Source organism: Enhydra lutris, unplaced genomic scaffold (genome assembly GCF_002288905.1).
Source record: "Enhydra lutris kenyoni isolate GAN:26980312 unplaced genomic scaffold, ASM228890v2 scaffoldscaffold20, whole genome shotgun sequence".
Taxonomy (NCBI): Eukaryota; Metazoa; Chordata; class Mammalia; order Carnivora; family Mustelidae; genus Enhydra; species Enhydra lutris.
In genome coordinates this window covers 13,455,852-13,482,600 of record NW_019154104.1, presented here as the reverse complement: position 1 = coordinate 13,482,600, position 26,749 = coordinate 13,455,852, and the positions used below count along the sequence as shown (strand labels likewise).

The window sequence follows — 26,749 nt, the reverse complement described above, 5'->3', positions numbered from 1 at the left end:
TTTTTTTTTTTGAACTAAAGGTACTTAAAAGCAGACTAGAAAAAAATTGAAAATCAAATGCAAGTAAGTTGAAAAGAAGCTGGGGGCTGGTCAATACCTTAGGTTTTTGGTTCTCATTCTCATTCAGTTTCTTGTTTTACACAAAGTCGTTTTACACATTAATTGCATTTGTATTTCTTAAAATTCCAACTATGCCAGCTAGGGCAGCTTCTCTTCTTTTCAGGTCTCTTATTCCAATTCAAGGTCCTTGCCTGTGCAAGCCTGGAACCTTCTCATCTCTGTTGGCCCCAACTTATTTTGCAGGTGAAAAGCCATGTCGGTGTCATTCTTGCCCTGTTTGCTTCCCAGCTTGGCCTCTTTCTCCTCATGAACTGGGGCCATTGAGGGTGTGGGCGAATATCTCTAAGACTAAGGAGCAGAGTCAAATGCTATGATCTAATGCCAGTTAAGAGGGAAAAGGGGGCACAGGACAATGAAAGGAAAAAAGAAGTTGGAAAGTTCTGTAATAGTAGAAGGATTTAAGCCTTCATTTCTCCTCCGCTTGCCTTTCTCTACCCAACCTGAGGACTCTCTTCTATCACTTTGCTGATTTCCCAGACTGTGTGGGTGTAGGCTGGGGTACTAAGTGCCTGCCACAATGACAGCTGTTCTGAACAAGCCAATTTTTCTGTTATTTGCTCTTGTTAAGAATGAACAAATAGGGGCACCTGCGTGGCACAGTGGGCAAAGCATCAGACTCTTGGTTTGAACTCAGGTTGTGATCTCAGGGTCATGAGATTAAGTCCCCCCACCCTCACCCCCCATTGGTCTCTGTGCTCAGTGTGGAGTCTGCTTAAGATTCTCTTCCCCTTTGCCCTTCCCACCCACACTCAGAGTATCTGACACTTTATATGGTTTTTAAAATTTTTATATAGAATATATATTCCTTTGTGTTTTTTTGAAATTCAGGACTTTTTGTATGCCTTTTTTTTTTTTTTTTTAACTTTGAACAAGATAAAATAGGGGCGCCTGGATGGCTTAGTGGGTTGAGCATCTGATTCTTGGTTTTGGCCTCAGTACTGATCTCAGGGTCCTGGGTTTGAGCCCTGGCAGGGTGAGCAGGTGCCCATTGGGCTCAGCTCAGGGCAGAGTCTCCCTCTCCCTCTCCTTCTGCGCCTCCCCTCACTCACAGGTGCATGCACTCCCTCTCTCTAAAATAAATAAATAAATCTTTAAAAAATAAGATAAAATAAAAAGTGAGAAGTATACATTCTTAGCTTCCAAACCTACCTACCAGAGACAACCACAAGGAACACTATGCTCTGTATTTTAAGAATTTTATTGATGCTTATTATATTAGTTTGGGTAGGCTAATAGCTAAGAAATAGACAAAATTAAAGCTCTGTGACAGCCTGAAGGGAACTGAAGGTTACTTCTTGCTCATGGGACAGTACCGGGTGCAGGGGCAGGGGGCCAGGGCGGTGCTCCTCCACGCAGTCATTCAGGGACCCCCCAGGGGCTGATCCAGGAGCCCTGCCTCCCTCACCTCTTGTCCTCACTCTGGGGGACAGCTCTACGCCAACCTGTCATGCTGGCGTGATATACATGTTTTCTTTCTCTCGGCGTCCCCAGTGTCCTGGCAACATAGCTAGCTGCCTGCACTCTTGGGCTGTAATTGCTTCACTCAGAATTGTAGCGAGTCAAGTTCACCCTCCCATGCAGGCTTGGAACTTACTGGACTTCGGACTCGCCTTTCACCCTTTTCCTCTTATCAGAGTTCTGCGAGTGCTCACTTCTCCTCTCTGCTTTCTTGGAAAAGGTTATCCAGCTGCATTCACTTCTGACCCCTGTCTCCATTTGGCTAAGGTAGCAGCTCCTGCCCCCTTCCCTTCTGACTTCAGCACAGATTTTGTTTTTCTAGGCTTAAAGATATAATTGACAGGTAACCCTCTGTAAGGTTAAGGTGTCCAAGGTGTTGATTTGACAGACTTACATTACTGCAAAATGGTTACCGCCATAACAGTAGCACTTCCATCCTGTCACCTAATTACAGTTCTTTTTTGTAGCGAAGACAGTTTAAGATCTCTCTTAGCAACTTTCAAGGACGTAACGCAGTATTCTTATTATATTATTAGCCATCATCACCAGGCTGTACATTAGACTCCCAGAATTTGTTAATCTTATAAATGGATGTACGCTTTGAACCCAGCCCTCCCCAGCCCCTAGTAACCACCACCCTACTTTCCATTTCTCTGAGTTTGGCTTTTTTAGATGCCATATAAAAGTGAGGTCATACAGTATTTACCGCTCTCTTAGCAGAGTTTTGTTGTTGTTGTTTTAAAGTCACTTGTGAGCGTGAGCAACTGACTGTCTTCTTACCTCAGAAAGCGGTTTCCTTTCCTTGATGAGTCTTGTGGTAACTCTTGCTTGTCTTAGATTTGCCCTAAGAAATCCACCTATTTTGGGGCACCTGGGTGGCTTAGTAGGTTAATAAGCCTCTGCCTTCGGCTCAGGTCATGATCTCAGGGTCCTGGGATCGAGTCCCGCATTGCGCTCTCTGCTCAGCAGGGAGCTTGCTTCTCCCTCTCTCTCTGCCTGCCTCTCTGCCTACTTGTGATCTGTCTGTCAAATAAATAAATAAAATCTTTGAAAAAAAAAAAAAGAAAGAAAGAAAAAGAAATCCATCTCTTTTGTATCTCCCCTCTCCTGGCCTCTCCTACCTCTTTCAACCATGTAGGTAATGGCCTACTTTAGTCAACTGGAACTCACAGCAGTTTCTCATTTCTCGTTCACCACCTCCAGAGCTCCTTCAGCTGGCTGCCTTTCACTGGAACATTCTATTGGGCCACTCTCTCAAGCCCATCTTGTTCAACAATAGTCTCTCATCCAGCAGTTTGCCAGACGGCAAACTCTCCTAACTCGTTTATATTTGACTGACAGCAGTTCAAACCCTTCTCCTCCCATGGAAAGCTCTGGCAAGAAGTTTATTACTGAACATGCAGAGAGAGGGCACCTCAACTCTATAGCGTCTAAAAGTATCTGAGACGGGCAAGGCGGGGACAGCTATGGGATCGTGCAGTAAGGCAGCCAACCAGCCCCATTTACCCAGGACAGACAGAGCTCCAGAAATACAGGGTGTTTAGTCTCAAACCAGGACAAAATCGACTTTAAAGTGATTCCTTCCATGCAGGATCTTGATTTTGGGGTGAGGGATTCTAAGGATCTTGGGATATAAACTGGTGATGCTTTCTGTTGAAGCATGGATGTGTCCTACAAGAGGACTCAGTAAAGAACAATAAAGTGAGCTATCTGGGCAAAGTTTTGCTAATGGAGACGATAGACAATAAGCTTATATTAATAAGACAGTAAGTTGAGGTGGAAGCAAGATAGTTTCTTTTTTCTTTTTTTTTCTTTTTGAGAGAGCAAGTGCTTGACTGGAGGGGTGGGGAGTGGCACAGGGGCAGAGGGAGAGAGAGAGAATCTTAAGCAGGCTCCAGGCCCAGGGCTGAGCCCGACACAGGGCTGAGATCATGACCTGAGCCAAAATCCAGAGTCCAGTGCTTCACCAACAGAGCCAGCCCCGGTGTCCCAGTAGTTTTTGATCCTATCCTCTCTTTCCCAAGATCTGTTTGATACTCCACGGCCTTAGTCAAATACCACACCTAGTGTTGTTGTTGTTTTTTTAATTTTGTATGAACATTGTTGCACCTCCAACCTCAAGTCTCTGAAGTCTGTTCTAGCTTTCATTCTACTCAGGAGAATAACAGTAATAAAACTATTGTTCATAGAGCCTTCACTGTGTGCTAGGCTACATGTCAAACTCTTTATAGACATTATTTAATTTCTACAAGAGTCCTATGAAAGATGTGGTATTATTATCCCTGTTTTATAGATGAGGGAACTATGGCTCAGAGAGGTCAACTTGCCCAAGGTTACGTAGCCAGAGAGAAGTGGCGGAGTCAACATTTGACCTCAGTTCCCTCTGGCCATTCAGCAATTAAAAGCTAACTACTGCTGTGTGTTACAACGTGTATGAACTTCACAGACACCGTGCTAAGTGGAAGAAGCCAGATAAAGAAGATTACATGTTTGGGGTGCCTGGGTGGCTCAGTGGGTTAAAGCCTCTGCCTTCAGCTCAGGTCATGGTTCCAGGGTCCTGGGATAGAGCCCTGCATCGAGCTCTCTGCTCAGCAGGGAGCCTGCTTCCTTCCTTTCTCTCTGCCTCTCTGCCTACTTGTGATCTCTGTCTGTCAAATAAATAAATAAAATCTTTAAAAAAAAAGAAAAAAGAAAAAAGAAGATTACATGTTTGCAATTTCAGTTATATGAAATGTCCAGAGAGGGTAGATTCAGAGATAGAAAGCAGACCCGTGGTTCCTAGGCATGGGGGAGGGTGGGAATTACCTGCACATGGGCAAATGGAGTTTTGTCATTGATAGAAATGTTCTAAAACTGGGTTGTGATGAAGGTTGCACAGTTCTATAAGTTTACGAAAAATTACCTAATTGTATACCAGCAATACATGAATTTTATGAAAATTCTCTGTCAGTAAAATCATTTTTAAAAGTCCAGGGCTGGTTCCTAAGTCTTCTAGTTGTGACTGTGAGTGAGTGGATGCAGGTTCCTTTAGCCTTAAGGACCATCTCTAAGGGAAGAGGATACAGGTCTTGCTGGGTTCTTCTGTCCTGTTCATAGAAGCATAGAGAGTGCCTTTAAACTCTTTCAACCAATCAACATGTGCTGAATACATTCAGTTTTACCGAATGAGACCCTCTTTCTACCTGTCGTGAACTTCACTGATGCTAACTGGTCATTTTGATCGACTTGTCAATAATCCTAAGTATGTAAGTTGCAGACATACGTGGTATCACACCGCATGTACTTAAGTCTTCAGTTACTGGTATAGAACAATCAGCTCAAGGGAACTGTTAAGACTCACCATAGCCACTACCTCTGAAACAGCAACTGGCAGAAGCAGCTCACGGCCCTCACTGCCATGTTATCATCCATCGTTTAGCCTGCACAGCATCCGCTCCAGGGCCAGGATATGTGCTATTGGTAATAATAAAGGTATCTGTTCTCAACACACCATTGGAGGAGATTTTCTTTTCTATTTAAATATAAAAAGTTGAGGGTGGCAGGTAGGAAAGGCTGTGAGACTACAATCAAGAGAAGGGTCACCCATACATTCAAATGGACTGGAACTAAGTCAGGGATGGGGAGGGTGAACAGCCAGTGTGTCCCTGGGAGGAGTTTGCTCCTGATGGGACCGATTCCCAGAAGAAACAGTCCCTGGGGCATTGCGTAAATGTGTATTTTTCTCATGAACATTTGTTAAGCCTGATTCATAATATTTTTAACTTTGGTAAGAACAGAAATGGATATATTATGATGAATGTGTTTCCTGTAACTCTTACAGAGAGATTCGGAATACCAGAAGCTTAACTTCCATAGACCCTGATGCCCTAAAAGAGCTCCCCCTCTTGAAGTTCCTGTAAGTATTAATGCCTATCCCATTATACTTTTTTTTTCCTTAAAGAGAATTATAATGCTATTGTCTACCACAAGTCTCCCTAGGATGATGTGGGCCAGGGTCATTTTAGGAGTATATGGCCTGAGACAAATCACATCCTGTGACTTACTCCCCACTCTTTCCCATCAAACAAGGAGTCAGGTGAAATGATCCACATTTAAAAAACCTATTTAAAAGTCAGCATATAGGGGTGCCTGGGTGGCTCAGTGGGTTAATGCCTCTGCCTTCAGCTCAGGTCATGATCCCAGGGTCCTGGGATCGAGCCCCGCATCGGGCTCTCTGCTCAGCGGGGAGCCTGCTTCCTCCTCTCCCTCTGCCTGCCTCTCTGCCTACTTATGATCTCTATCTCTCAAATAAATAAATAAAATCTAAAAAAAAAAGTCAGCATATAATTCTGGGACCAAAGACTTGATCCAAGAGACATGAGGGAGAAAATACCACGATATATACATAGCCTTTAAATGGAGTATAACAGAACAAAACAAAACAAAAAAACTCTAAGAGTCCATTGGTCAATTTTATGAGAAATGGGTATCACAACAATATCAATATTAAAGTACCTGTCACACAGAAAATTAAAAAAGCCACAAAGGGCAAAATCCAAACTCTTGAAGGTTGGGGTAAAAAAAATGGAAGAGACAACACTATTGCTTTGTTTTGGCAACACCTTGTGAGCTAATTATAAACTCCCTGAGAGCAGGAACCACAGCACTTTACCTCTATTGCCTCTGTACTGGCTGGCACAGAGTAGATGCTCAATAAAAATGTGCTCAATTGATGTGTATGTATGGCCTCAGGTCCTCTGGGCATCAGCTGGAAGAACCTGTCCCTTCTTCCCTTCTTTCTGGTTCACAGGCATTGTGAAAGATCAACACAAAAGTATTATGAGAGGAAACAATTAAAATCAACCTTAATCCTAAGACTCAGAAATAATCATTAACATATTAGCTTGTTTCCATCTAGGGCTTTTAAATAATAGTGTGCATCCATATATATTTTATGAATTAAGTCTTTAAGGATGAATAGAAGCTATCCAGGAAAAGAAGAGGGAGGGGCAGAAGAAAAATACAGATGGATGGACCAGCATGATAAAGACACAAAGGTGTGGAACCATATGGCTCATTTGGGGCCCTAAAAATAATTCAGTATGAATAAGTGGGAGTGGGAGATGGCAGGAAGAGTAGAAGAGGATAGTGTTGGGAAATGTGGCTGGAGAGGCATCTGGGAAATAACAAAAACTTATGGGACAAGGCAATCATTCTTGTGTGGACTTCAAGTTTCAATCAATCAATAGTTCTTTGATACAATGATCCCTTAGTATGTGTGCGGCTCTGTGAGGGAATTTATAAGGTAATAAAACACTGTTCTTACCTTCAAGAAGCTTACAATCTAGTTGGGAAGATACTGTATAAAATTGAAAAGTTCCTCTCCTACTGGAGAGGTAAATAAATGATATATAAGTGATAAATAAGTGATAAATAAATAAGTGATAAATAAGAGGTACATACATTATGAGGGGGCATAGTTAACTAGAGGACACATCAGAAAGGTGGACTTGTTTGGGGCTTTGAAGAAAAGAGAGGTCCTGCCCTAATCTGGCACTTCCAGCCCCGCTGTACGGGATATGGTCCCCAATTAACTCCAGGGCCTCCCCCTGCCACACACACTTCCACATGTACCTCTCTTGCAATTGACTACTTTGTTCACAGTTTGTTTCCTGTTCTTCACATATTCTTTATGGAATCTTCACTCTCTCCTTTGCTATCTGGAATATCCCATTTGTTCTTTGTGACACCTCTGGCTCCTGTGTTCTCTTCAAATCTTACGCCTCCCCCTCTAGAAGCAGTCAGGTCAGAATTTGCCTAAGAAGGTATTTCAATGAACCAGAGTTTCCTCTGCTGGAAGACTTTCTTTAAAGTTTTACTGGTATTGTCTAACTCGTACCCCAAGCAGTGCCATGCCTCTCAAAAAAACAAAACAAAACAAAACAAAACACAAAAACACCCCTCCATTTCCACTACCTACGTCCTAGTAGCTACAATGAATGTTAAATTAACCAGGAGCCTGAGAGTGGATGTATTCGTGCCGTCTGATGCACATCTTTTAGTCTTGACATTTTGCCCTGATGACACAAACTCTGGAAAGTGAAGACAATTGTCTTTGATTGATTTTATGCCTTTTCTGGACATATTTTCTAAATGGCACTGCTGCCATCCTACTCCCAGGTGACGGCCAGGAGGAAATAATTCTTGGCAAAACAATGTACACAATATAATGAGAAGGTTGAAAGAAGAAGCCTGGTTTGGAGTTGGGTATTATGTATTATATTGTCTTTCTGTCCCACCTTCTCCTTATTCCACTGCCCCCCCATAATGCCCTCCAATTAAAACAGGGAAATACCACACACACGCATGCACACATGGAAAGAGACCTGAATTCCTATTTATAAGAAGCCCCCTTGGTTGAAACAGTCTTCATATTCCTATAAACTGGAAAAAATGTATTGACACTGGTGGATTGAATTAGATTTTTATACCTTGAAGGAGCAACATCTCCTCCAAAGGTTAGAACTTAGCCAGGTCACTCAGATATTTAATGAAGGAGTTAGGATTTGACTCGAGTCTGACTTCAGAACCCATGATTTCAACTAATACATTAATCTACTTCCTATGTGTTGGTTTTCTTACCTTATTTCTGTTCCCTCTTCTTCCTTTTCATGCACTGTAGTGGCATTTTCAACACTGGACTTGGAATATTCCCTGACCTGACCAGAGTTTATTCCACTGATGTATTCTTTATACTGTAAGTATGCACATATGCAATGTTTACCAGTATTTTGTCATTGACAAGGAGTAGGGTGCAATCATTGGGGTTGGTTGAAACCTAGTGAAGCAATTGTCTCAAGGGGAAGCAGTGATCGGCTGTGACAAATGTGCTGGCAGATGAAGTAAGGCAGAAACTGAGAAACAACCACTGGGTTTAGTAATAGGGGACTTTGGTGATTCCGACAAGTGCTATTACAAACTCTTTTGAGAAGTCCTACTATTAAAAAGGAGCGGAAACATATCTCAGTAGTTGGAGCATACTGGGACAGGAGAAAAGGTTTATTTTTGTTGTTTCTTGTTGTTTGATGGGATAAATTATGGCATGTTTGTTTGCTGATGAGAGTGATCAAATAGAAGGAAAATTTGACGATAATGATGATACTTTATCTTCCACATAATTTTAATAGCTTTTCAGACACATGTATTCTTATGTTTGCTACTCTTGACCTCTTTATAATGCGTAAAAGGCAGCTATAATTTTTTTTCCATTCTATAAATGAAGAAACGGAGGAACAGAAAACCTAAGTGATTTTGTCTGAGCAGAGCCCAAGGAGCAGAAACCAGTGGTGTTCAAACTACTTCCTGTGGCTTCTGATTGGTGGCCATGTGCCCTTTTCCAAAACCTGCGACATAGTCATGTGTCTTACCTCGTTGTATAGAAGTAAACAGACTTATGCAGCATTGCAGGGTGAGTCTCCACCACAGAGTCAGCAAAAGGTGGAGTGGTCGGATCTGAACCCTCGGGATTTTGCCAGAAAAAAAAAAAAAAAATTTGACCACGCTTCTTTGCTGCTGAAGAGCACAGTTCAAAAATAGGCAGTCTTCTAGCAACTAGACTGGCACAGAAAGTTCTCCAGGCGCATCCGCCGGGCAGTAGTTTGCAAGCATAGGACACTTCAGTAATACTCATAAAAAGAAATCCACTGATCTCATTGTACCAGCCTTTTTTAGAGGTTCCATACACTTAGAAAACTCTAGTTGCTATGGGTCAAGTATTTGTCACAGATTTACTGAAGTCTCTAAGGCGCCTGCTCCCCTTGTAAATGAGGATTTAGTCAGGGCTTCAGCCCACCCCGAAAGCTCACTTGCTTACGCACGTCTGGAAGGCTGTGAGTGCGCGTCCCGCTATGACAGCTCTCCATGCCTCACTGAACCTCTGAGCCACCAGCAGCTAAGAGGAGTCAACGAAACCTAAAAATAAACAAGATTAAACTAAATTGCATCAGGTTATTTATTTGAGTGCATAGGGTGGAGCAAAAGCCCAGTCCCTGGAGGAAAGCATTTTTTTTTTTCACCAAGTGTCTTTTTGTCCCTCTTTTGCAGTGAAATCACAGACAACCCTTACATGACTTCCATCCCTGCCAATGCTTTCCAGGGGCTGTGCAATGAAACCCTGACACTGTGAGTATTGCCATTTCTACTCCTGCCAACAACCAAAATGTTATTTGGACCATTGCCTTATTTTCACAGTCCCTCCAAGAAACATACTATAGGATGTGCTCTACGATCTCCTAAAGGTTTCAGAGTTAAATAAGAGGATTGCCGTATGGTATGTTAGTCTAATTGATGACAAAATGGTTTAAGTAACAAGACAAGTATTCCCTTATAGAAATGGTCAGCACACTTGATCTAGAGACGACCATTAGGTCTTACAGAACACATGGTCTTTGCGGCAACGGCTTACCTCTGCCAGCCATACACAATACATAAACTAGTAAGCCTGTCTTTCAAATCAAATTAATTTACAAAAACAAGTAGTAGACCAGATTTGACCTGAAGGCCTTGTAATATACTGTATTCTAATATCCCCATTATATACAGGAAGAACCTGGGGTTAGAGTGGTGACTTTTCCAAGATCACTGAGTTAGAAAAAGGTGCAACTAAGAGCTTCTCATGCTCTTTGCACTCACACTCAACTCGTTATCACAACTGTTAAGAAGATCCTACAAAACCCTATTGAATAGAAAACAGTGTTGCTCTACATCATTATTTTTCAGAGTTCGGATGGGTTCTGCTCTTTAGATATTCAAAAGGAGATGTTTATTAGAGAAATTCATAAAGTATTCTAATAAAGAAATCTAGTAGAGGTATAAAAGATAAGTTAATTCTCCAAACTTATAGAGAACTCCCCTCTGTCATCAAATTAGCCATGAACTAGAGTTGTCCAAAGGATCTCCTCTCTAGCTTCAGTACCACTACCCAAGCTCAGACCTCCTGGCTTTTTTGCCTGGATTATTACCCAGTTCCCTTTCTCTGGTCACACTACAGTCCAGAGGGTTTTTGTGAGATACAAACTTGATTGGATTATTCCCCAATAAAATTGATCCAAGCATCCCCACAACTCTTACAAGAAGCTGCTTCCAAGGCATTCTAAGTCTATCAGTCTAAGCCCTATGAAACTGCCTCAGCCTCTGAGTCTCTAGTCACAGTGAAGCATTTCATCCTTCTCCTTGAAACATGGGGATAGGTCTTTGGACAAGACGAGAGACTCTTCTTGGCCATCATTTCATCTGACAACACAGCAAAAACCTGGAGCCTTTAGCCTGCTCAGTCCCAAGCCTCCAGGCCTTTTGCCTCCCCTATGAAGGTTTCCGTTGTGCAACTGAACCACTCATTGCATCTAAACTCATTTCTCAGTTTCTTTACCTTCACCGTTTGTCCTTTTTTTCTAAGGACCCCATGCCTCTGGCAGCCTTCTCAAGTGAAAGCAGCTCCTTGTCCCATGGAGCACAGGCACAGTAGGCATTTAATAAACATCTGAATGAGGGAATCCTGTGCTTCCTGAAATCAAGAGTGGGGGATGGCATGGGTTGCCCACTATCTTTTTGGATGAACATTTTTACATTCCTGCAAAAGTCCTTGCTTCTTCGAAGCGCATGCTCAAAATACTGCATGAGAGGGTGTGTGTCCAGCGGTGAATTCATGTGCATATTCCTGGCAGGATAGAGTTTCAATTGAAGTTTGCAATCCTTTTTTTTCTTTTCCTTCTTTTTCACTATTTTTTTTCTTCCTTCATTATTTTCCCTTTCTAAGGCCTATTTGTCTATTAAGAGTTTCATTTAATCTCTGAAATGTAATCCTAACAAAGAATATTTTCATTGTCTAGGACTCTTAACAAAGTTTCAGAAAATAGAAATCCCAAATGTATAATTCTCACATATACATAAAAGAACTCTAATTCAGGGGCTGGGTGGCTGGGTGGCTCCATGGGTTAAGCCTCTGCCTTTAGCTCAGGTCATGATCTCAGGGTCCTGGGATCGCGGCCCGCATTGGGCTCTCAGCTCAGCAGGGAGCCTGCTTCCCCCCCTCTCTCTGCCTGCCTCTCTGCCTATTTATGATCTCTCTGTCTAATAAACAAATAAAATCTTTAAAAAAAACAACCTCTAATTCAGAAAAAACGAACTTATCTCTCAGAGCTTTCTTCAGCCTCTGTGCCTAGCAACCCCGTCCACTACAGTCCTCACCCAGGACACACCAGTAGCTGGAATTAAACTCATTGTGTGATTATTTAAAACAAATAAAAAATAACAACAAACAAAGATTACTCTCAGTTCCGCACAACTACAGAGTATAAATCCAAGTTTTCAGGGTATTCCTTTTAACATGCTCATCTTATAAGTGTCCCACATTGATAAATATATATTTGACTAGGTATTATTATTATTGTATTCTTACAGATAAGAAAACTGAAGGCAGTAGAAGCCGAGAAGTTCTCAGGATCTACATACTATGAAGTGACAGAGACGGGTCTAATTCCAAATTTAGAGTCTCTTGTATGCTTCTAATGTGTCATCAAAGTTGACAGGTGGTGGACTACAGTCATTTCAGAGTTCCCCTACAATTGCCACTAATTGTACTTGACTGTGGTCATGGCTGCCTTCTCTTAAGACACGTCAGTAGTCCCCATGCATCCTCTTGGAGACCAGAGCTCCCATGGCCAGGGCTCCTTCTCCTTTGGGTGGGTGGGGAGAATCACTTTGAGGTCAGAAATCCTGATTCCTGACAGGTCCACATCAAGGTGGCTTTCTTTGCAAGTCACCTCCACCTCTCAGTGGCTTGACTAGGAGACAGAGGAGAGTGTCAACTTCAGTCCAGCCCCTGGAATCATTGCATGAATTAGCTGCAGAAACATAGCAACAATTTAAAACATCAAAATTTCCACAAAAGGGTATAACCTATCTCCTTTCTTAGATTTGTCTTTGAAGTTCAACTTAATCCAGCCCACGATCATTAAGCATTTAATCTATGATAAGCTATAAGGATAAAAATTTGGTTAAAATACAAGTGTGACGTAACATTTTAAACAGAAAAATATAAAGCTTATGCATTCAGGTGAGCAATGTCTTTAAAAATATTCATCTTAAGAAACTGAAGTTAGGGGCGCCTGGGTGGCTCAGAGGGTTAAGGCCTCTGCCTTCAGCTCGGGTCATGATCCCAGGGTCCTGGGATCGAGCCCCACATTAGGCTCGCTCTCTGCTCAGCAGGGAGTCTGCTTCCTTCTCTCTCTCTCTCTCTCTCTCTCTCTCTCTCTGCCTGCCTCTCTGCCTACTTGTGATCTCTGTCAAATAAATAAATAAAATCTTAAAAAAAAAAAAGAAAGAAAGAAACTGAAGTTAGGGGCACCTGAGTGGCTCAGTCAATTAAGCGTCTGCCTTTGGCTCAGGTTGTGATCTCAGGGTCCTGGGATTGAGCCCTATGTTGGGCTTTCAGCTCAGCAGGAAGCCTGCTCCTCCTTCTCCCTCTGTCTGCCACTCTGCCTCCTTGTGCTCTCTCTGTCAAATAAATAAATAAACCATTTGAAAAAAAGAAAAAAAAAACTGAAGTTATCTTTCATTATTGACATTGGGTTAAGTATTACCCCATACTCTTCTTTTTTGAGTATAGGTAGTAGAATATATTTTTTTAAATTCTTAATGGTGGCAAATCTTTGCTTCTCAAAATGAATTGTTTCTGAGAAATAGTTTGAAGTTACTAGGAGCTGTCTGGTAAAAGGGGATTCAAAGTAGGAAATATTCTATGTTCCAAGCAAGACATACTGTAAAGTTTTCTTGTGGGACCAGAGAACCTTCATGCACATTTCTGACACTGCAGAAATGAAGCCCAACCATCACCTCTTATGTGGCGCTGATTTCTCCTCTCTCTCTTGATTGTAGGAAATTATACAACAATGGATTTACTTCAATCCAAGGACATGCTTTCAATGGGACAAAGCTGGATGCTGTGTAAGTCGAGGGTAGCCATGGACATCACTATCTTCCTCCATAATCCCAACCCCATCCAGTGGGGGAACATCCAATGGGTCAGAATTCTATTAGAGATAGGTTCTACCAGAGCATTCCTCAACCACAGAATGAGTATGACCAAAATTTGGGAATGATGTTAAGGAACTTGGCAAGAGCCAGCTTTAGCAAATACTTATAGTGACTCCCATTCTAAAGGTTTTTTTTTAATTCTTTTTTAAGATTTTATATATTTATTTGATAGAGGAAGATCACAAGTAGGCAAAGAGGCAGGCAGAGAGAGAGGAGAAAGCAGGCTCCCCGCTGAGCAGAGAGCCTGATGCGGGACTCGATCCAGTGACTCCCATTCTAAATCACAAACCTTTTATCCTTAATAAAATGGAGAAACATGGTATCACCTTCAATTTCCTTGTAGGAGTCTGTTGTGTGTGTGTGTAAATGTTAATGAAGTACACTGTATACATACATGAAGTAAAGCGTGTCTATAAGTCTAAAGCTGTTCAGAAAGTAAGGTTTTTATTTTTATTTTTTTCTGACATGTTTTCAGAAAGATTTAGTTTATATTTGATTCACTCACTTTTGCCTACCCTCCCTCCAAATAAATAAAGCCTAGAATAGGATGTTGGCAAAAAGATAGTCACTTACATGGGGTTCTGCCTTTGTTGTATTTTTTTTGCCAGATCTTTGTTGCCACCAGTATCTACACCAGGGCATACTTTGGGTCTAAGAGCTTGTGGACTGGTTCAGCCATACTAATTTGTGTTTTAACCTAATATCTAGTAAGTGAAAAAATACATTTAGTAGAGTCTGTTTCCCACACTGTGGTGGACTAGTTAATTTGTAGGACCTTCCTACAAAACAACTATGACATCCATTTTTTTAAAAATTACATTTATGTCATAGCTCTAAGAGAGAGAAATAAACTAACAAACCAGGAGCTGAAACCAAAGTGGTGGGTGCTTCCAGAAGGTTGATTTGCTAGGGGCAGCTGCCCATATCAGTGGTGCCAGGAGACAAGGCTTTAGTGCAGTGAGAAGAAAGGGAAGTGATACAAACCTGAGACTCCTAGGTTAAGCCAGGCAACCTGGATGAGAGCTGGAGTAGGACTACCCTAGTAGTACGTTCTGATTCCTGGCAGAAATAAATGCATACCTCTGCAGAGGAAAAAATACCAATGCAGGCCCCCACCTTTTTTAAAGATCTCGATCAGTCAAATATGCGCTCACTTTCAAAAACCACACATAGGAGAAGAAAAATCCACCATGGTTAAGAGTCAGCTAGAAGAACACACAACACATTTTTGTGTTTGTCTTGTAACACATCACTGAGCATTTTCTTTAACAATTACATTTTTTCCAATTTCAGAGTTTCTCTTTGCTTTTTCAAAAAAGTTGCGTGCTCATTTTTGACAGTCTAATTGCTTACTCCCTTTTGTGATTCCATCTTTTTTTCCCCTGTAAACTTTCCACACATGGTTATTTTATATTCCGAAGTGGTCATCACAAAATCTGAGGGCCTATGGTTCTGGATCTGTTGTACAGTGCTTCTCAAACTTTATTGAACACATAAGCCACCTGGGATCCTATTAAAATACAGAATCTGGTTAAGTAGATCTGAAGTGGCCCCAGGATTCTGCATTTCTAACAGGCTCCCAGGTGATGATGATGCTACTGACCATTGGACCACACTTAAGCCGGGTGAGCTGAATGACCTGCACAGCCATATGCAGGGGCCTTGAAAGCAAACAAACATAACACATGTAGATGACATGGTCTTCTTCTGATTTGGGAGTTAAGTGGTGGGTTCTGGTATGATTCCATTTTTAAAGAATAAATGCAAATAAGTTTTGAAATCATACCTTGGCATGGCTTTCCGAGTTCTGTTTGAAGTGGAGTCTCACTCTTTGCCAGGCTCTTGGATTTCCTCATAGTCTTTATCAAATAGAGATCAGAGTACCTTTCTCTGAATTGTTACATTCTGGTTATTAGTCATTTTTTTAAATGCACAATTATAGGGGAAGTCTGAAAAGACTCAGTAGAGTGATGACATGAATCCTTATACATCAATTTTGTTTACAGTTGGAAAGGCCTTACTTCCATCTTAACTTTATCATACAAACCTCACATAATCCTTTTTCCATTTTTCAACATTCTTTTGAACACTAGAATGAGCCAGGTACTATGCTATTCACTGGTGATACAAAGACGAACAGGAGAAATGTGCTCCCTGCCTTCACTGAGCTTGCATCCTAGTGGTGTCAACTTGGGGGCAGCAATATTAAGGGTCAAGGTACATTAGGGAGAAATTAACCAAATCCAAAATATGCAATCTTCGACAAAGGAGACCAGAGCTGGTAATAAGGCTCCTGAATTCAGTTGTGTCCAGCTGACTCTTTTCTGAACCAAAACTCCCTTTCCAAAGTGCTGGATGAGATAAAGAACCAGAAACTGACCTTAGATATATGGTCATTTATTAGTAAAAATTTTATTTTTCACAAACAAAAGATGTTAAAGCCCATGATGAGGAGCTAGGCTTTAAATTATTTGCTTCTTTATTCTGCTATATGTTGTTGTTGGAAGGTCTCACCCTCAATCACTCTCAGTTATCATTTTTTAAGGACAGCAATATGGGGTATATAATTCAGCCTTTGAGGTCTACACAGCATAGTTCTCAGTATTGTCTGAAAATTGAAATCACCTGGAGAGATTTGAAAGCACTGATGCCTAGGTTTACCACCAGACATTCTGATGTAATGATTTGGTTGTAGGCAGGGCACAGGGATTAAAAAATCTCCATAGGTACAGCCAACATAAAGCAAAAGTCAAAACAGGAATTGCACTATTAGGTATTTATCTAAAGGATAAAAACATAGTGTTTCAAAGGGGCACTTGCACCCAATGTTTATAGCAGCAATGTCCACCATAGCCAAAATAGGAAAGAGTTCAGATGTTCATCAGCAGATGAATAGATAAAGAAGATGTGGGGTGTGTACACATCTTCTTTATCTATTCATCTGGGGTGTGTGTGTGTGTGTGTGTGTGTGTGTGTGTGATGGAATATTACTCAGCCATCAAAAAGAATGAAATCTCGCCATTTGGAACAACATGGATGGATGAAGCTAGAGGGTAGTACGATAAGTGAAATAAGTCAGCCAGAGAAAGACAAATACCGTATGATTTCACTCATATGTGAAATTTAAGAAACAAAACAGATGACCATAGGGAAAGGGAAACTAAACTAAATTAACATGAAAATTGAGAGGCAGGCAAACCATCAGAGATGCTGAACTCTAGGAAACAAACTGAGAGTTGCTGGAGGGGAAGTGGGTGGGGGAAAGGGATAATTGGGTGATGGGCATTAAGGAGGGCACTTGATGTAATGAGCACTGGGTGTGATATGCAACTGATGAATCACTATATTCTACCTCTGAAACTAATAAAAACAAAACACAAACAAAATAAAAAGTCAAGAACCACTGCTGTGGAGTATGTTATCAGTCTTCTTGTCCAATAGTCACATTTTGCATATAAAGGGAATGAAGCCCAGAGTAAACACATGGACTTTTTTTTTTTTTTTTTTACCATGGCTTTTTAAATTTGATAGAACTAGCTTGTGGCCAAGCCAAACCCGGGACCTAGATGCCCTGTTTCGAGACTCTTTACTGTGCCCTCCTGGGATTCTTCATTGCTGACTTAGCAGCCACCACCAAGACTTGGACATCCAAGTCCTCTGGCTGCTGCTGCTTATTACTTAGACCCAGAGAATGGGCTAAGAACACTTCAATGCTTATGTGAGAAGATTCTCTCTACCTTCCCACCGTCTTTCTCCTCTGACCATATCATGGGCTCTGTGAGAGGTTTGACAGATGACAGAGAATTATTCTTTTGGAGATAATGGATTTTAATTCACTGTTTCCCTGAATTACAGCCTTTTGTAGTCACTGTAATGATCCCTTTGAACATAGAAAAGAAATTAATGTGCCATATTCCCTATACTTTCTTGGCATTTTTATGCAAAATGTTAATGTTTTTGGAAGGACTTAACAAATGTGGGAAAGATTTAAGTGAGAATCATTTGTTTCTTTACTTTTAGAAGTCTAGATCAGAGATCAGCAAGCATTTTTGGAAAGGGCCAGATGAATATTTTGGGTTTTGTGGGCCTTATGACCTCAGTTGCAGCTACTCAGCTCTGCCATTATAATGTGGCAGCAGCCACAGACAATGTGTAAACAAATAAGCATGACTATGTTCCAATAAAACTTTATTTACAAAAACAGGTGGCAGGCAAGATTTGACCAGATGGTCATAGTTCATGGACCTCTTTTCTTGAAGGGGTATTCAGTGAGGAGGACCACTATGCGATGAAATATGTAGTCTAGTTCTCCCAATTCCTAGTAGAATTCAAAGGCAATTATGGGATAAAGATAAATGCCCGGACAAAAATATTTTAGGGTTTTAAATTTCAGATCCAATCATAATAGAAAACAAGAACTTTTTTTTCCAATTAGTATTTTGAATCCAAACATGAAACTCTATCCTATAATAATGTTCTATCATTCTACCCTAAGTTTCTGAATCCTAGTTGATGGAAACTTATTTTTTCTTAGGATTAAACACTTCAGGAAAAAGTATTGTGTAAATCCAAGGTAAAATCAAATGATGATGGTGCTAGGAGACTACAGGAAGATCAAGGTTGAGTAGCAGGTGCAGAAAACAGAGATCAAGTTTCGAAAGTGATAATGAAATAGTATTCACTTTGTGATTTTAACATAGGGCTGATGCCTGTGGTCTCAATGCTAATTGTGATCTTAAACTAATGTGAACACATCAATATCCTATAATGATTCTATTTGCACACAAAGATTGCACATAGCATGTTAACAACTTGATAAATTCTCTAGAATTATGTCCAAATATCTGTAGGTTCTAATTTAAACATTGTGTCATCCTCCAAAACAGCAATGATTCCCCATCATCCATCTCTTGTCAATTTACTGAAATTAGCAGATTTAACCTCATTTAGACATTATTTTAATGTGACTGAAGCCAAGTTGGACAAATTCCAGATGAGAACAAGCACTGATGCCTCAGCAGCATTGGGTAATTAAAGTTTGTGAACATTATGGCAGATGTGTAAACACACGTGGTCCTGTGATTTCATATGGAACCAAGCACACTGTCATCACTCAGATGTGAAATTAATAATAATACAAGCGTCTCTTGCTCAGCAGAAGTTGAACTGTTCCCAGTCATAAGCAAAGTCACACATTCATTCCTTGGAACCTCTTTTCCATCCTCTCTTTCCACACAATCTGGCATGGGGATGTGTGGCTTATCTCAGAATGTCAGATTGCCTGTATTGTATTTTCTATTGTCAAACACTAGTAACTAGCTACCATCTGACAGTAAACATTTGGGCAGAGGAAAAAAATACCATTTTGATCTCCTAAGAACATACCAAAACCCTAATTATTATGAGCAGAGAAGTCAACACAATTCATGTGCTAATTACCATCACACATTAGCTGATTAGAAGCAAAACACCACAGCTTGGAGCACTGGGACAAGATGACGATAGAGAAGATTATGGGATGAAGCAGGCTATTACTTCTCATGGAGTCTTTGAGCAGTTTGTCGAATATGCTCCAACACTGGCTTTTACCTCGGTTGAAACCGTGAGCATTTTCTCATCTGTTACTGTTTACAGACCGGTCTCCTGATTTATGCTACCAAAAGGATTTCCATGGAGCAATGAGGGCTAGGCAGGGGTTCCCTTTAACCCCTCCAAATAACCAATGCTATGAGGGGGAACCTGTTTCCTTACAGAAGTGTTCCCATGAGTCTCACAACGAAAACAGGTGCTAGCCCAGGTTTACCCTAATGGGACTATGGAAATGCAAGCTGCAATTCCACCTTGAAGCTGAAATTTATCCCAAAACTCCCCAGAGAGCAAAGCTCAGCAGCAACCACAATTTTCCTTGCCATAGTGTCATATTCCTCCCTCTGACAAAGCTCACTTCCTCACCTAAATATAATAGAGAGGGTGCCTCTAGCTAGGAGTTAGTTACCCAGGAGCTGGACTTCCATTTATTCATCCAGCAAGTTTTAATGAATGGCTGCTATATGCCAAGAAGGAGTCCAATGAAGAAAGATGTGAGCTATAATATTGTCTCTCTCATACTAAATTCATCAACTGGGTATTCTTCCCCAACTCAGTTCTGACCATCTTCATTTTCCTGACCACATTGTTCTTTCTTCACTGTGAGATACACAGCATGAACATTATAAAGGCATTGAACACACATATCCCAGTGTCTATATTATTTTTTTTAATATTTTTTTTTATTTTATTTTATTTGACAAATAGAGATCACAAGTAGGCAGAGAGGCAGGCAGAGAGAGAGAGAGGAGGAAGCAGGCTCCCTGCCGAGCAGAGAGCTCGATGCGGGGCTCAATCCCAGGATCCTGGGATCATGACCTGAGCCGAAGGCAGAGGCTTTAACCCACTGAGCCATCCAGGCGCCCCGAGTGTCTATATTATTTTTAAGGGAAATGCTAGTTCTTTTCTCATAAGCCCTTCACTGTGTGTATATTTAGAAATCCTGGCTTTCTCGAAGTCTTTCCTTTCAACTCTGACTCCAAAGCTTTATACTGCATATTAAGTTCATTTATGTCTACCATGTCCTTGCAAAATATAGTTTAAATGATCACATACCCCACGCCTATAAAATAATGATTGTCTGGAGTAGCTTACCCATAGATCCTACCAAGATTTGTGATTGATTTACCCAAGTTGGTTTACAGAATGTGGATTCTAGAGGAATCAGCCTAAGTCGTGGAGAAGAAATCAGTAGACCATTTCCAGGTAACATTATATGATAAATGGGGATGATGGAAGCACTTTATTCTTGGGTATTAAGGGTTTTGTGGATATTTGGCCCCATCCCATCCTCTTAGCTTCAAATGGAAAGTAGAATCAGCTATCTGAACCCAAGGTAAAAAGCTTCATAGAATTATCACATTATCTGTGATAATAAGCAAGCCCTCCAAACGGCTACACATGGAGTGAGTCTCTTTTTTGAGCACCTAGTTATCTCTAAGAGATAAAGTACCCAACAACCCTGCTGGTTTTAGAGAACAGAGCCTTCCCCAAGATCTGGTTCATCTCCGTTCAAGCTGGCTGCACCCTCTCTCCATCCTCTTTCTTCCCCCTGGACTCTGGCTGGCTTTCTCAGTTTGAAATCTTCTGCAGTGTTTCTGGTAAACTGCAATGCTTATCAACCATTCTCCCAATCCTTGGGGGCGTATTGAATAACAGATGAAAACACTACAGACTTGGACAAGCAATTATTTAGTTTTACAATAATTTCTAATGATTAGAGCAAGCCGATTTTTACTTGCAGCAGTCTGAGATGAAGAGGGAAAACTGAGATGAGCTCACCAATCCCCACTTGATTTTCAGCAGTCTGGGAACAGAATGTGACCTTCAAGCTGCATGGTCCAAAGAACACAAGAAGAGATGTAAGCCAGTGCAGCACATATGCTTAGCTTGTTGTCTTTTTACAAAATCATGCTGTTCAAGATCTTCTTTCCTATTGTTTCTCCAAGGTGGCTCTTGCCCGCTCTAGCTGTCACTGACCAAAGGAATTCCATGGACACTGTGTGTTGAGGGACAGTCAAACAATGACCAAAGAAGCCTGTGACCAACAGCCTTACATGATAGTCATTCAATCTGAACGCATAGATGAGCTCCCGTAGCATCTTAGTTGGGTCTTGGTATATATATATGGGATTAATGGAACCCCATTTCAGACCTATCAATGTCCTAGAGGCTTAATGTCCCACTCCTGCCTGAAAAAGCCATGTCTGGGCTGTACCATGTGGCATTTGTAATCAGCTGCCTTGTCACTGCCATCAAGAGACTCAATGGGCCACCATATTGTATGTTGAGTCTTCGCTTCTTTCATTCTCTATTCCCTTTTCCTTAAAGCAATTTCATGTGACACCCACCTCACTATTTTGGAAGAGAGGTACACTAATTTTTTTTATTTATTCATTTACATATTCATTCTCTGTAATCTTATCTGTGTAACCTGCACACTCTTCACACCTCCCAAATAGGATTGTCAGAGAAAATATAGGCCATCCCATCACATTTGAATTTTTCAGATAAACAACAAATAACTCTTTAGTATAAGAAAGTTTCAAAAATTACATGGGGAATACTAATGCTAAAAATTATTCATTGTGGGGCATCTGGGTGGCTCGGTCAGTTAAGCGTCTGCCTTCAGCTCAGGTCATGATCCCAGGATCCTGGGATTGAGTTCCACATTGGGCTCCCAGCTTGTCAGGAAGACTGCTTCTCCCTCTTCCTCTGCCTGCTGCTCTGCCTACTTGTGCTCTCTATCTATCAAATAAATAAATAAAATCTTAAAAAAATTATTCATTGTTTTTCTCGGCATCTTGTATTTTTACTTGCTAAATCTGGCAACCCTGCCTCCCAAGAAAAGATCTGAGTCTCTGACAATCTTCATTACAGATACTGAATTTTACAAATTGAAGGTCTGTAGCAACCCTTCATCAAGCAGCTCTCTTGGAGCCATTTTCCCAACAGCATTTGCTCACTTCATGTCTGTGTGTCATACTTTGGTAATTCTCACAACATTGCAAACTCTTTCATTATTATTACTTTTAAATTCCTGCAATCTCATGATAAAACTTGAATAGGTGAGGAGTGGCTTCTTATGGGTGAGCAGTGGTTTCTTGAGATGCACTCTATACCTGGAGAAGATGCTCTGAAGATTGTTAAAATGACAACAAAGGATTTAGAATATGACATAAATTTAGTTTGAGAGGACTGGCCCCAACTTTGAAAGTTCTGTGGGTAAAATACTATCAAACAGCATCACATGCTACAGAGAAATTGTTCTGAAGAGTCGATCAATGCAGTAAACTTCACTGCTGTCTTATTTTAAGAAATTGCCACATCCACGCTGACCTTCAGCAGCCACCGCCCTGATCAGTCAGCAGCTGTCAACACTGGGGCAACATCCTCCACCAGCAAAAAGATCATGACTTGCTGTAGACTCAGATGATGGTTAGCATTTTTTAGCAATAAAGTGTTCTTAAATTAAGGTATGAACATTGGTTTTTTAGACATAAAGCTATTGTACACTTAAAAGACTGAAATATAGTGTAACATAACTTTTATATGCACTGGGAAACCAAAAATTTATCTGACTCGCCTAATTGTCTAGAACCAAATCTGCAGTATCTCTGAGGTATGCCTGCAAATAGGGAACTAGACAACTTTTATAAAGTCTAGATATGCAAGCTATATCCTAAACATGCTCACTTCCAAAGACATGTGCCATAATTAATATGTATAAACCTTGCACAACTAAAACCTAGAATGTTTTGAGTGCTTAAGCTAGAAGAAGGTAAGGTGTTTTCCAGATTCTTAGAAACCAGTTAATAGGGGCACCTGGGTGGTTCAGTTGGTTAAGCATCTGACTCCTGATTTCAGTTCAGTTCCTGATCTCTTGGTCATGGGATCGAGACACGCATCAGGCTTTGTGCTTGGTGGGGAATCTGCTTGAGAGTCTCTCTCCTCTTCCTCCCACTCTGTCCCTCCTTGTCCTCTCTCTCTCTTTCTTTCAAATAAATAAATAAATCTTTTTTTTTTTTTTTAAGCAGTTAATAGCCAGGGAGATCATGCTCACATTTCATTTTGGCATTTATATTAATTTTCTTAACCTCACCTAACTCTCTCTCCTACTCTCTCTCTAGTTACCTGAACAAGAATAAGTACTTGACAGCTATTGACAAGGATGCATTTGGAGGAGTGCACAGTGGACCAACCTTGCTGTAAGTAAGACAAAAGAATGTCAGCCTTTGTCTTATGTTATTTGGAATGGAGGGGGTCACTAAGAGGAGCAGCTAGTGTTTATGGGTAGGGAATGTTGATGTCTTGGCTAAAGACTTGTCTAAAGGCTTAGCTCCTCCTGTACAGGCTACTGCTTGGAAGAAAGTCCTTGTTCTTTGAGACTCAGAAGATCTCCCACTCTACCATGCCATCCTGATGCCCCATCAGGAAGTCACCCTGGTGTGGATATTCATGGTGTCCACTCTTGTGGAAAAAAACAGATATTTTTGAGCAGCTGCTATTTGCAGAACTCTGAGACACAGGATGATCTACAAATAGGTGGAAGACAATCTATGCAGGGAAAAGTGTGTACGAATGTGGATTGCACAATACCTGGCATGAAGAAGGAAGAGTATAAACGGTTTGATTCCTATCTGGTAAAACTTGCCATCACTGGAAACGATGGGACATAATTAGTTTTAAACAGCATGAAAAGATATTTACTTGTTCATTTCCATGATTTGCATCCCCCCAGCTTATAGGTAACCAAGTTCTGTCAATTCTGCCTCTCTCAAGTTTCTTTATCAGTGCCATCTTGCCCATCCCCTGGTTTTACCTTTGTTTAGAATCTCACCATTGACCATAATAAACACTGAATAATGTTTTGAATGAGTGGGGAAAAAAAAAAAAGAATCTCACCATTGAGCATCTATCTGGTCAAGTCCTTGCCAAAGCAGAGCACAGCACCCCAGGAGACATACAAGATAATCCATTAGAGGCAAGAAGAAATATTAGAGGTTCTATTTATACTTAAGCTTTTAAAAATAAGAACAAATTAAGTTTTGCTACTATTTTATACACAGATGACTGTGGTCCCTCAGGTGTCAGGTAGGGAATGGAGGCATCCCAAGGGAACAGGGGGTGATCCACAGTTCAAGACTTAACATCTGCAACTCTTTCAGTTTCAACAATTGTACCTCCCTTTTAGATTGAATGCCCCTAGTTCAGTGAATTCATGGCCTTATTTTCTTAACAGATAGACTCCATATGAGAGGGCAGAGTGACCCTGAAAATCTACTGCACCACATGGGGGTTCTTTGTTAACTCAGGGCAAAGTACTTAAAACCATTATGCATTTTTCTTTCCACAATAACACAAGTGGGAAAAAAAAAAAAGGTGTTGACCTTTTCTCCGATTTTTTTTATCCTCGAAGTTACTTTTAAAGACAACTTTAACTGTTCCTTCAAGATAAATGTGATATTTCACTAATGAATGTTGTATTTCTGAAGAAATTTGTGCTTTGGAAAGGGCCTTTAAAAACAGGTATTTAATGAGAATGGTGAATGTCACTTAAGAAAATTACATCTTGTTAAAACCAGAAATTGAATTTTACCCTGTTGAAAAAATATTTCAAATTAATAACTACAGGGGTTTAAAATCCATGTGTCTAAAATATGAAAATGAAACACCTTCAGGTTAGTATACAAAGACAACTGATTGACATCTGAGAATATGAATTTCAGTAAAAAACATGCATTTAATTCCTGAATTGGATTGAGAGATGAGAATCTTAACTTAGTAAGTACAGCCAAGCCTGCCTTATTCCATGTGGAACCATCTATCTTTGTGCGGTAACTTTTTTATTGACAGCCATTTAAACCAAAGCCAAAATAAACTGAACCAGAAGCGGACCTCTGGAATAGCTATATCAGAAAGAGTTAAACAGCAATTTCCAAAATTAGTGAAGTATATTTAATTACACTGCTCTCACTTTAGTGAAATTTTTTAAAAATAGTATTTATTTTTATCTTATCCTTTTGAAATGTATGTTTAGTGTTTTTTATAATGTGTATAACATGTATTATAGTAATATGTGTGTAAAGCTCATAGATGTACATATGTTAAAGGCACATACTCAAACATTTTTTACTTGTGACTATGTGACATAGAAAGAATTTAAAGACCAATGATGAAGACCACAACCACTCAAATTGGAGATCTGCTACAAGGTAAATGGCTGGCCCCAGAATTTACGTCAAAATACAGCTTCCTTTATGGAGAAAATCTTCCCATGAGAGCAAAGTTGCTCCAACTAAACAGTATGCTTTATGAAGTAGTTGGCTTGCATTATACTATAAGCTTTTTACGTTTCTCAAGGACTCATAAGAGTAAGTTAGCCAATGGACACCATGATTTGAGTAGCATTAGTCTAGATGGCAAGAGCCCCATATCTCCCTTTGTCTTCTATGTTGTTCCCTCTCAAGTCCATCCTCCCCAAACCTCTGTGTGTTAAAGTACAAATAGGATCTTAACATGCAGTGTTGGTCTCCCATAGCCCTTGGGATAAAGACCATGGTGTGGTATGCAAGACTCTGTTATAATCTTCAGCTTTGTCTCTCACACCACTATATACCCCTGACCAATGATCCATCCATATTGGCTCCCCTAACGCTCCAACCTACATATGTGGCTATGTTAAACCCTTGTTTTTCATACTGCTTGAAAAATCCTATCACAATCTTATCTGTCTGATAAACATGTACTACCATTAGACATTGAAGACTTCTCTCTGAAGTCATTCTTGACCCTTCTCCTTAGGTAAAGATAAACATTTCTTCTTCTATATTCCATTACCTCTATGTATGCATCTCAAAGCACCAGTAATAAGTTTCTGTCTCTCTCTCCAGGAGCTCCTACAGGACATGGTTGTGTCTGTTTCATTTCTACAATTCTACTTCATTTCACAATGCCTGAAACACAATACTAGCTTAATAAATGTTTGCAAAATTAACATGGTATACAGTAAATGTTTGTATCGCACTTCTGTAAATACTATAGCGTTTAAATAGCAGTCACATGATGAGGCACCTGTGACAAATCCAAGCAGTGATGTCTACAGATGTGAAAGTAACAAGAGCCATCAGGGCTGGAGATGTATTTAAGATGCTTTGGAATGTAGGTGGTAATGGGAGATATGAGTATAGAGGAAATCTCAATAAATGGAGAGAATGGAGAAGCATCTGGATGGTTCAGATGGTTAAGTGTCTGCCTTCAGCTCAGGTCATGATCCCAGGATCCTGGGATCAGCCCCGCATGGGACTCCCTGCTGGGCAGGGAGGAATGCTTCTCCCCCTCCTTCTACTGTTCCCCCTGCTTGTGCTCTCTCACTCTCTCTGTCAAATATATAAATAAAATCATTTTAAAAAAATGGATAGAATGGAGACTTCTGATAACCCTCCCCGCCAAAGTAATTTTCCCTGATTCTTCCTTAAACAACATTAAAATGGGAATACTTTATGAAAAAAGA

The 26,749-nt window shown here is 40.5% G+C and overlaps 1 protein-coding gene across 2 annotated transcripts in view; it reads left to right on the top strand.

Moving 5' to 3' along the window:
* Positions 1–26,749, top strand: part of LOC111148625 (thyroid stimulating hormone receptor) — a 165,028-nt gene that overhangs the window by 115,371 nt on the left and 22,908 nt on the right. Inside the window, exons 4-9 of one of the 2 annotated variants that reach the window (XM_022505365.1) lie at positions 5,399–5,473; positions 8,240–8,314; positions 9,661–9,738; positions 13,492–13,560; positions 23,367–23,444; positions 23,590–23,659. In XM_022505365.1, coding sequence (XP_022361073.1) covers positions 5,399–5,473; positions 8,240–8,314; positions 9,661–9,738; positions 13,492–13,560; positions 23,367–23,444; positions 23,590–23,659 — 445 coding nt within the window. Of the gene's footprint in view, positions 1–5,398; positions 5,474–8,239; positions 8,315–9,660; positions 9,739–13,491; positions 13,561–23,366; positions 23,445–23,589; positions 23,660–26,749 lie in introns of those variants that run through there. The other variant, XM_022505364.1, reaches the window with a different exon arrangement.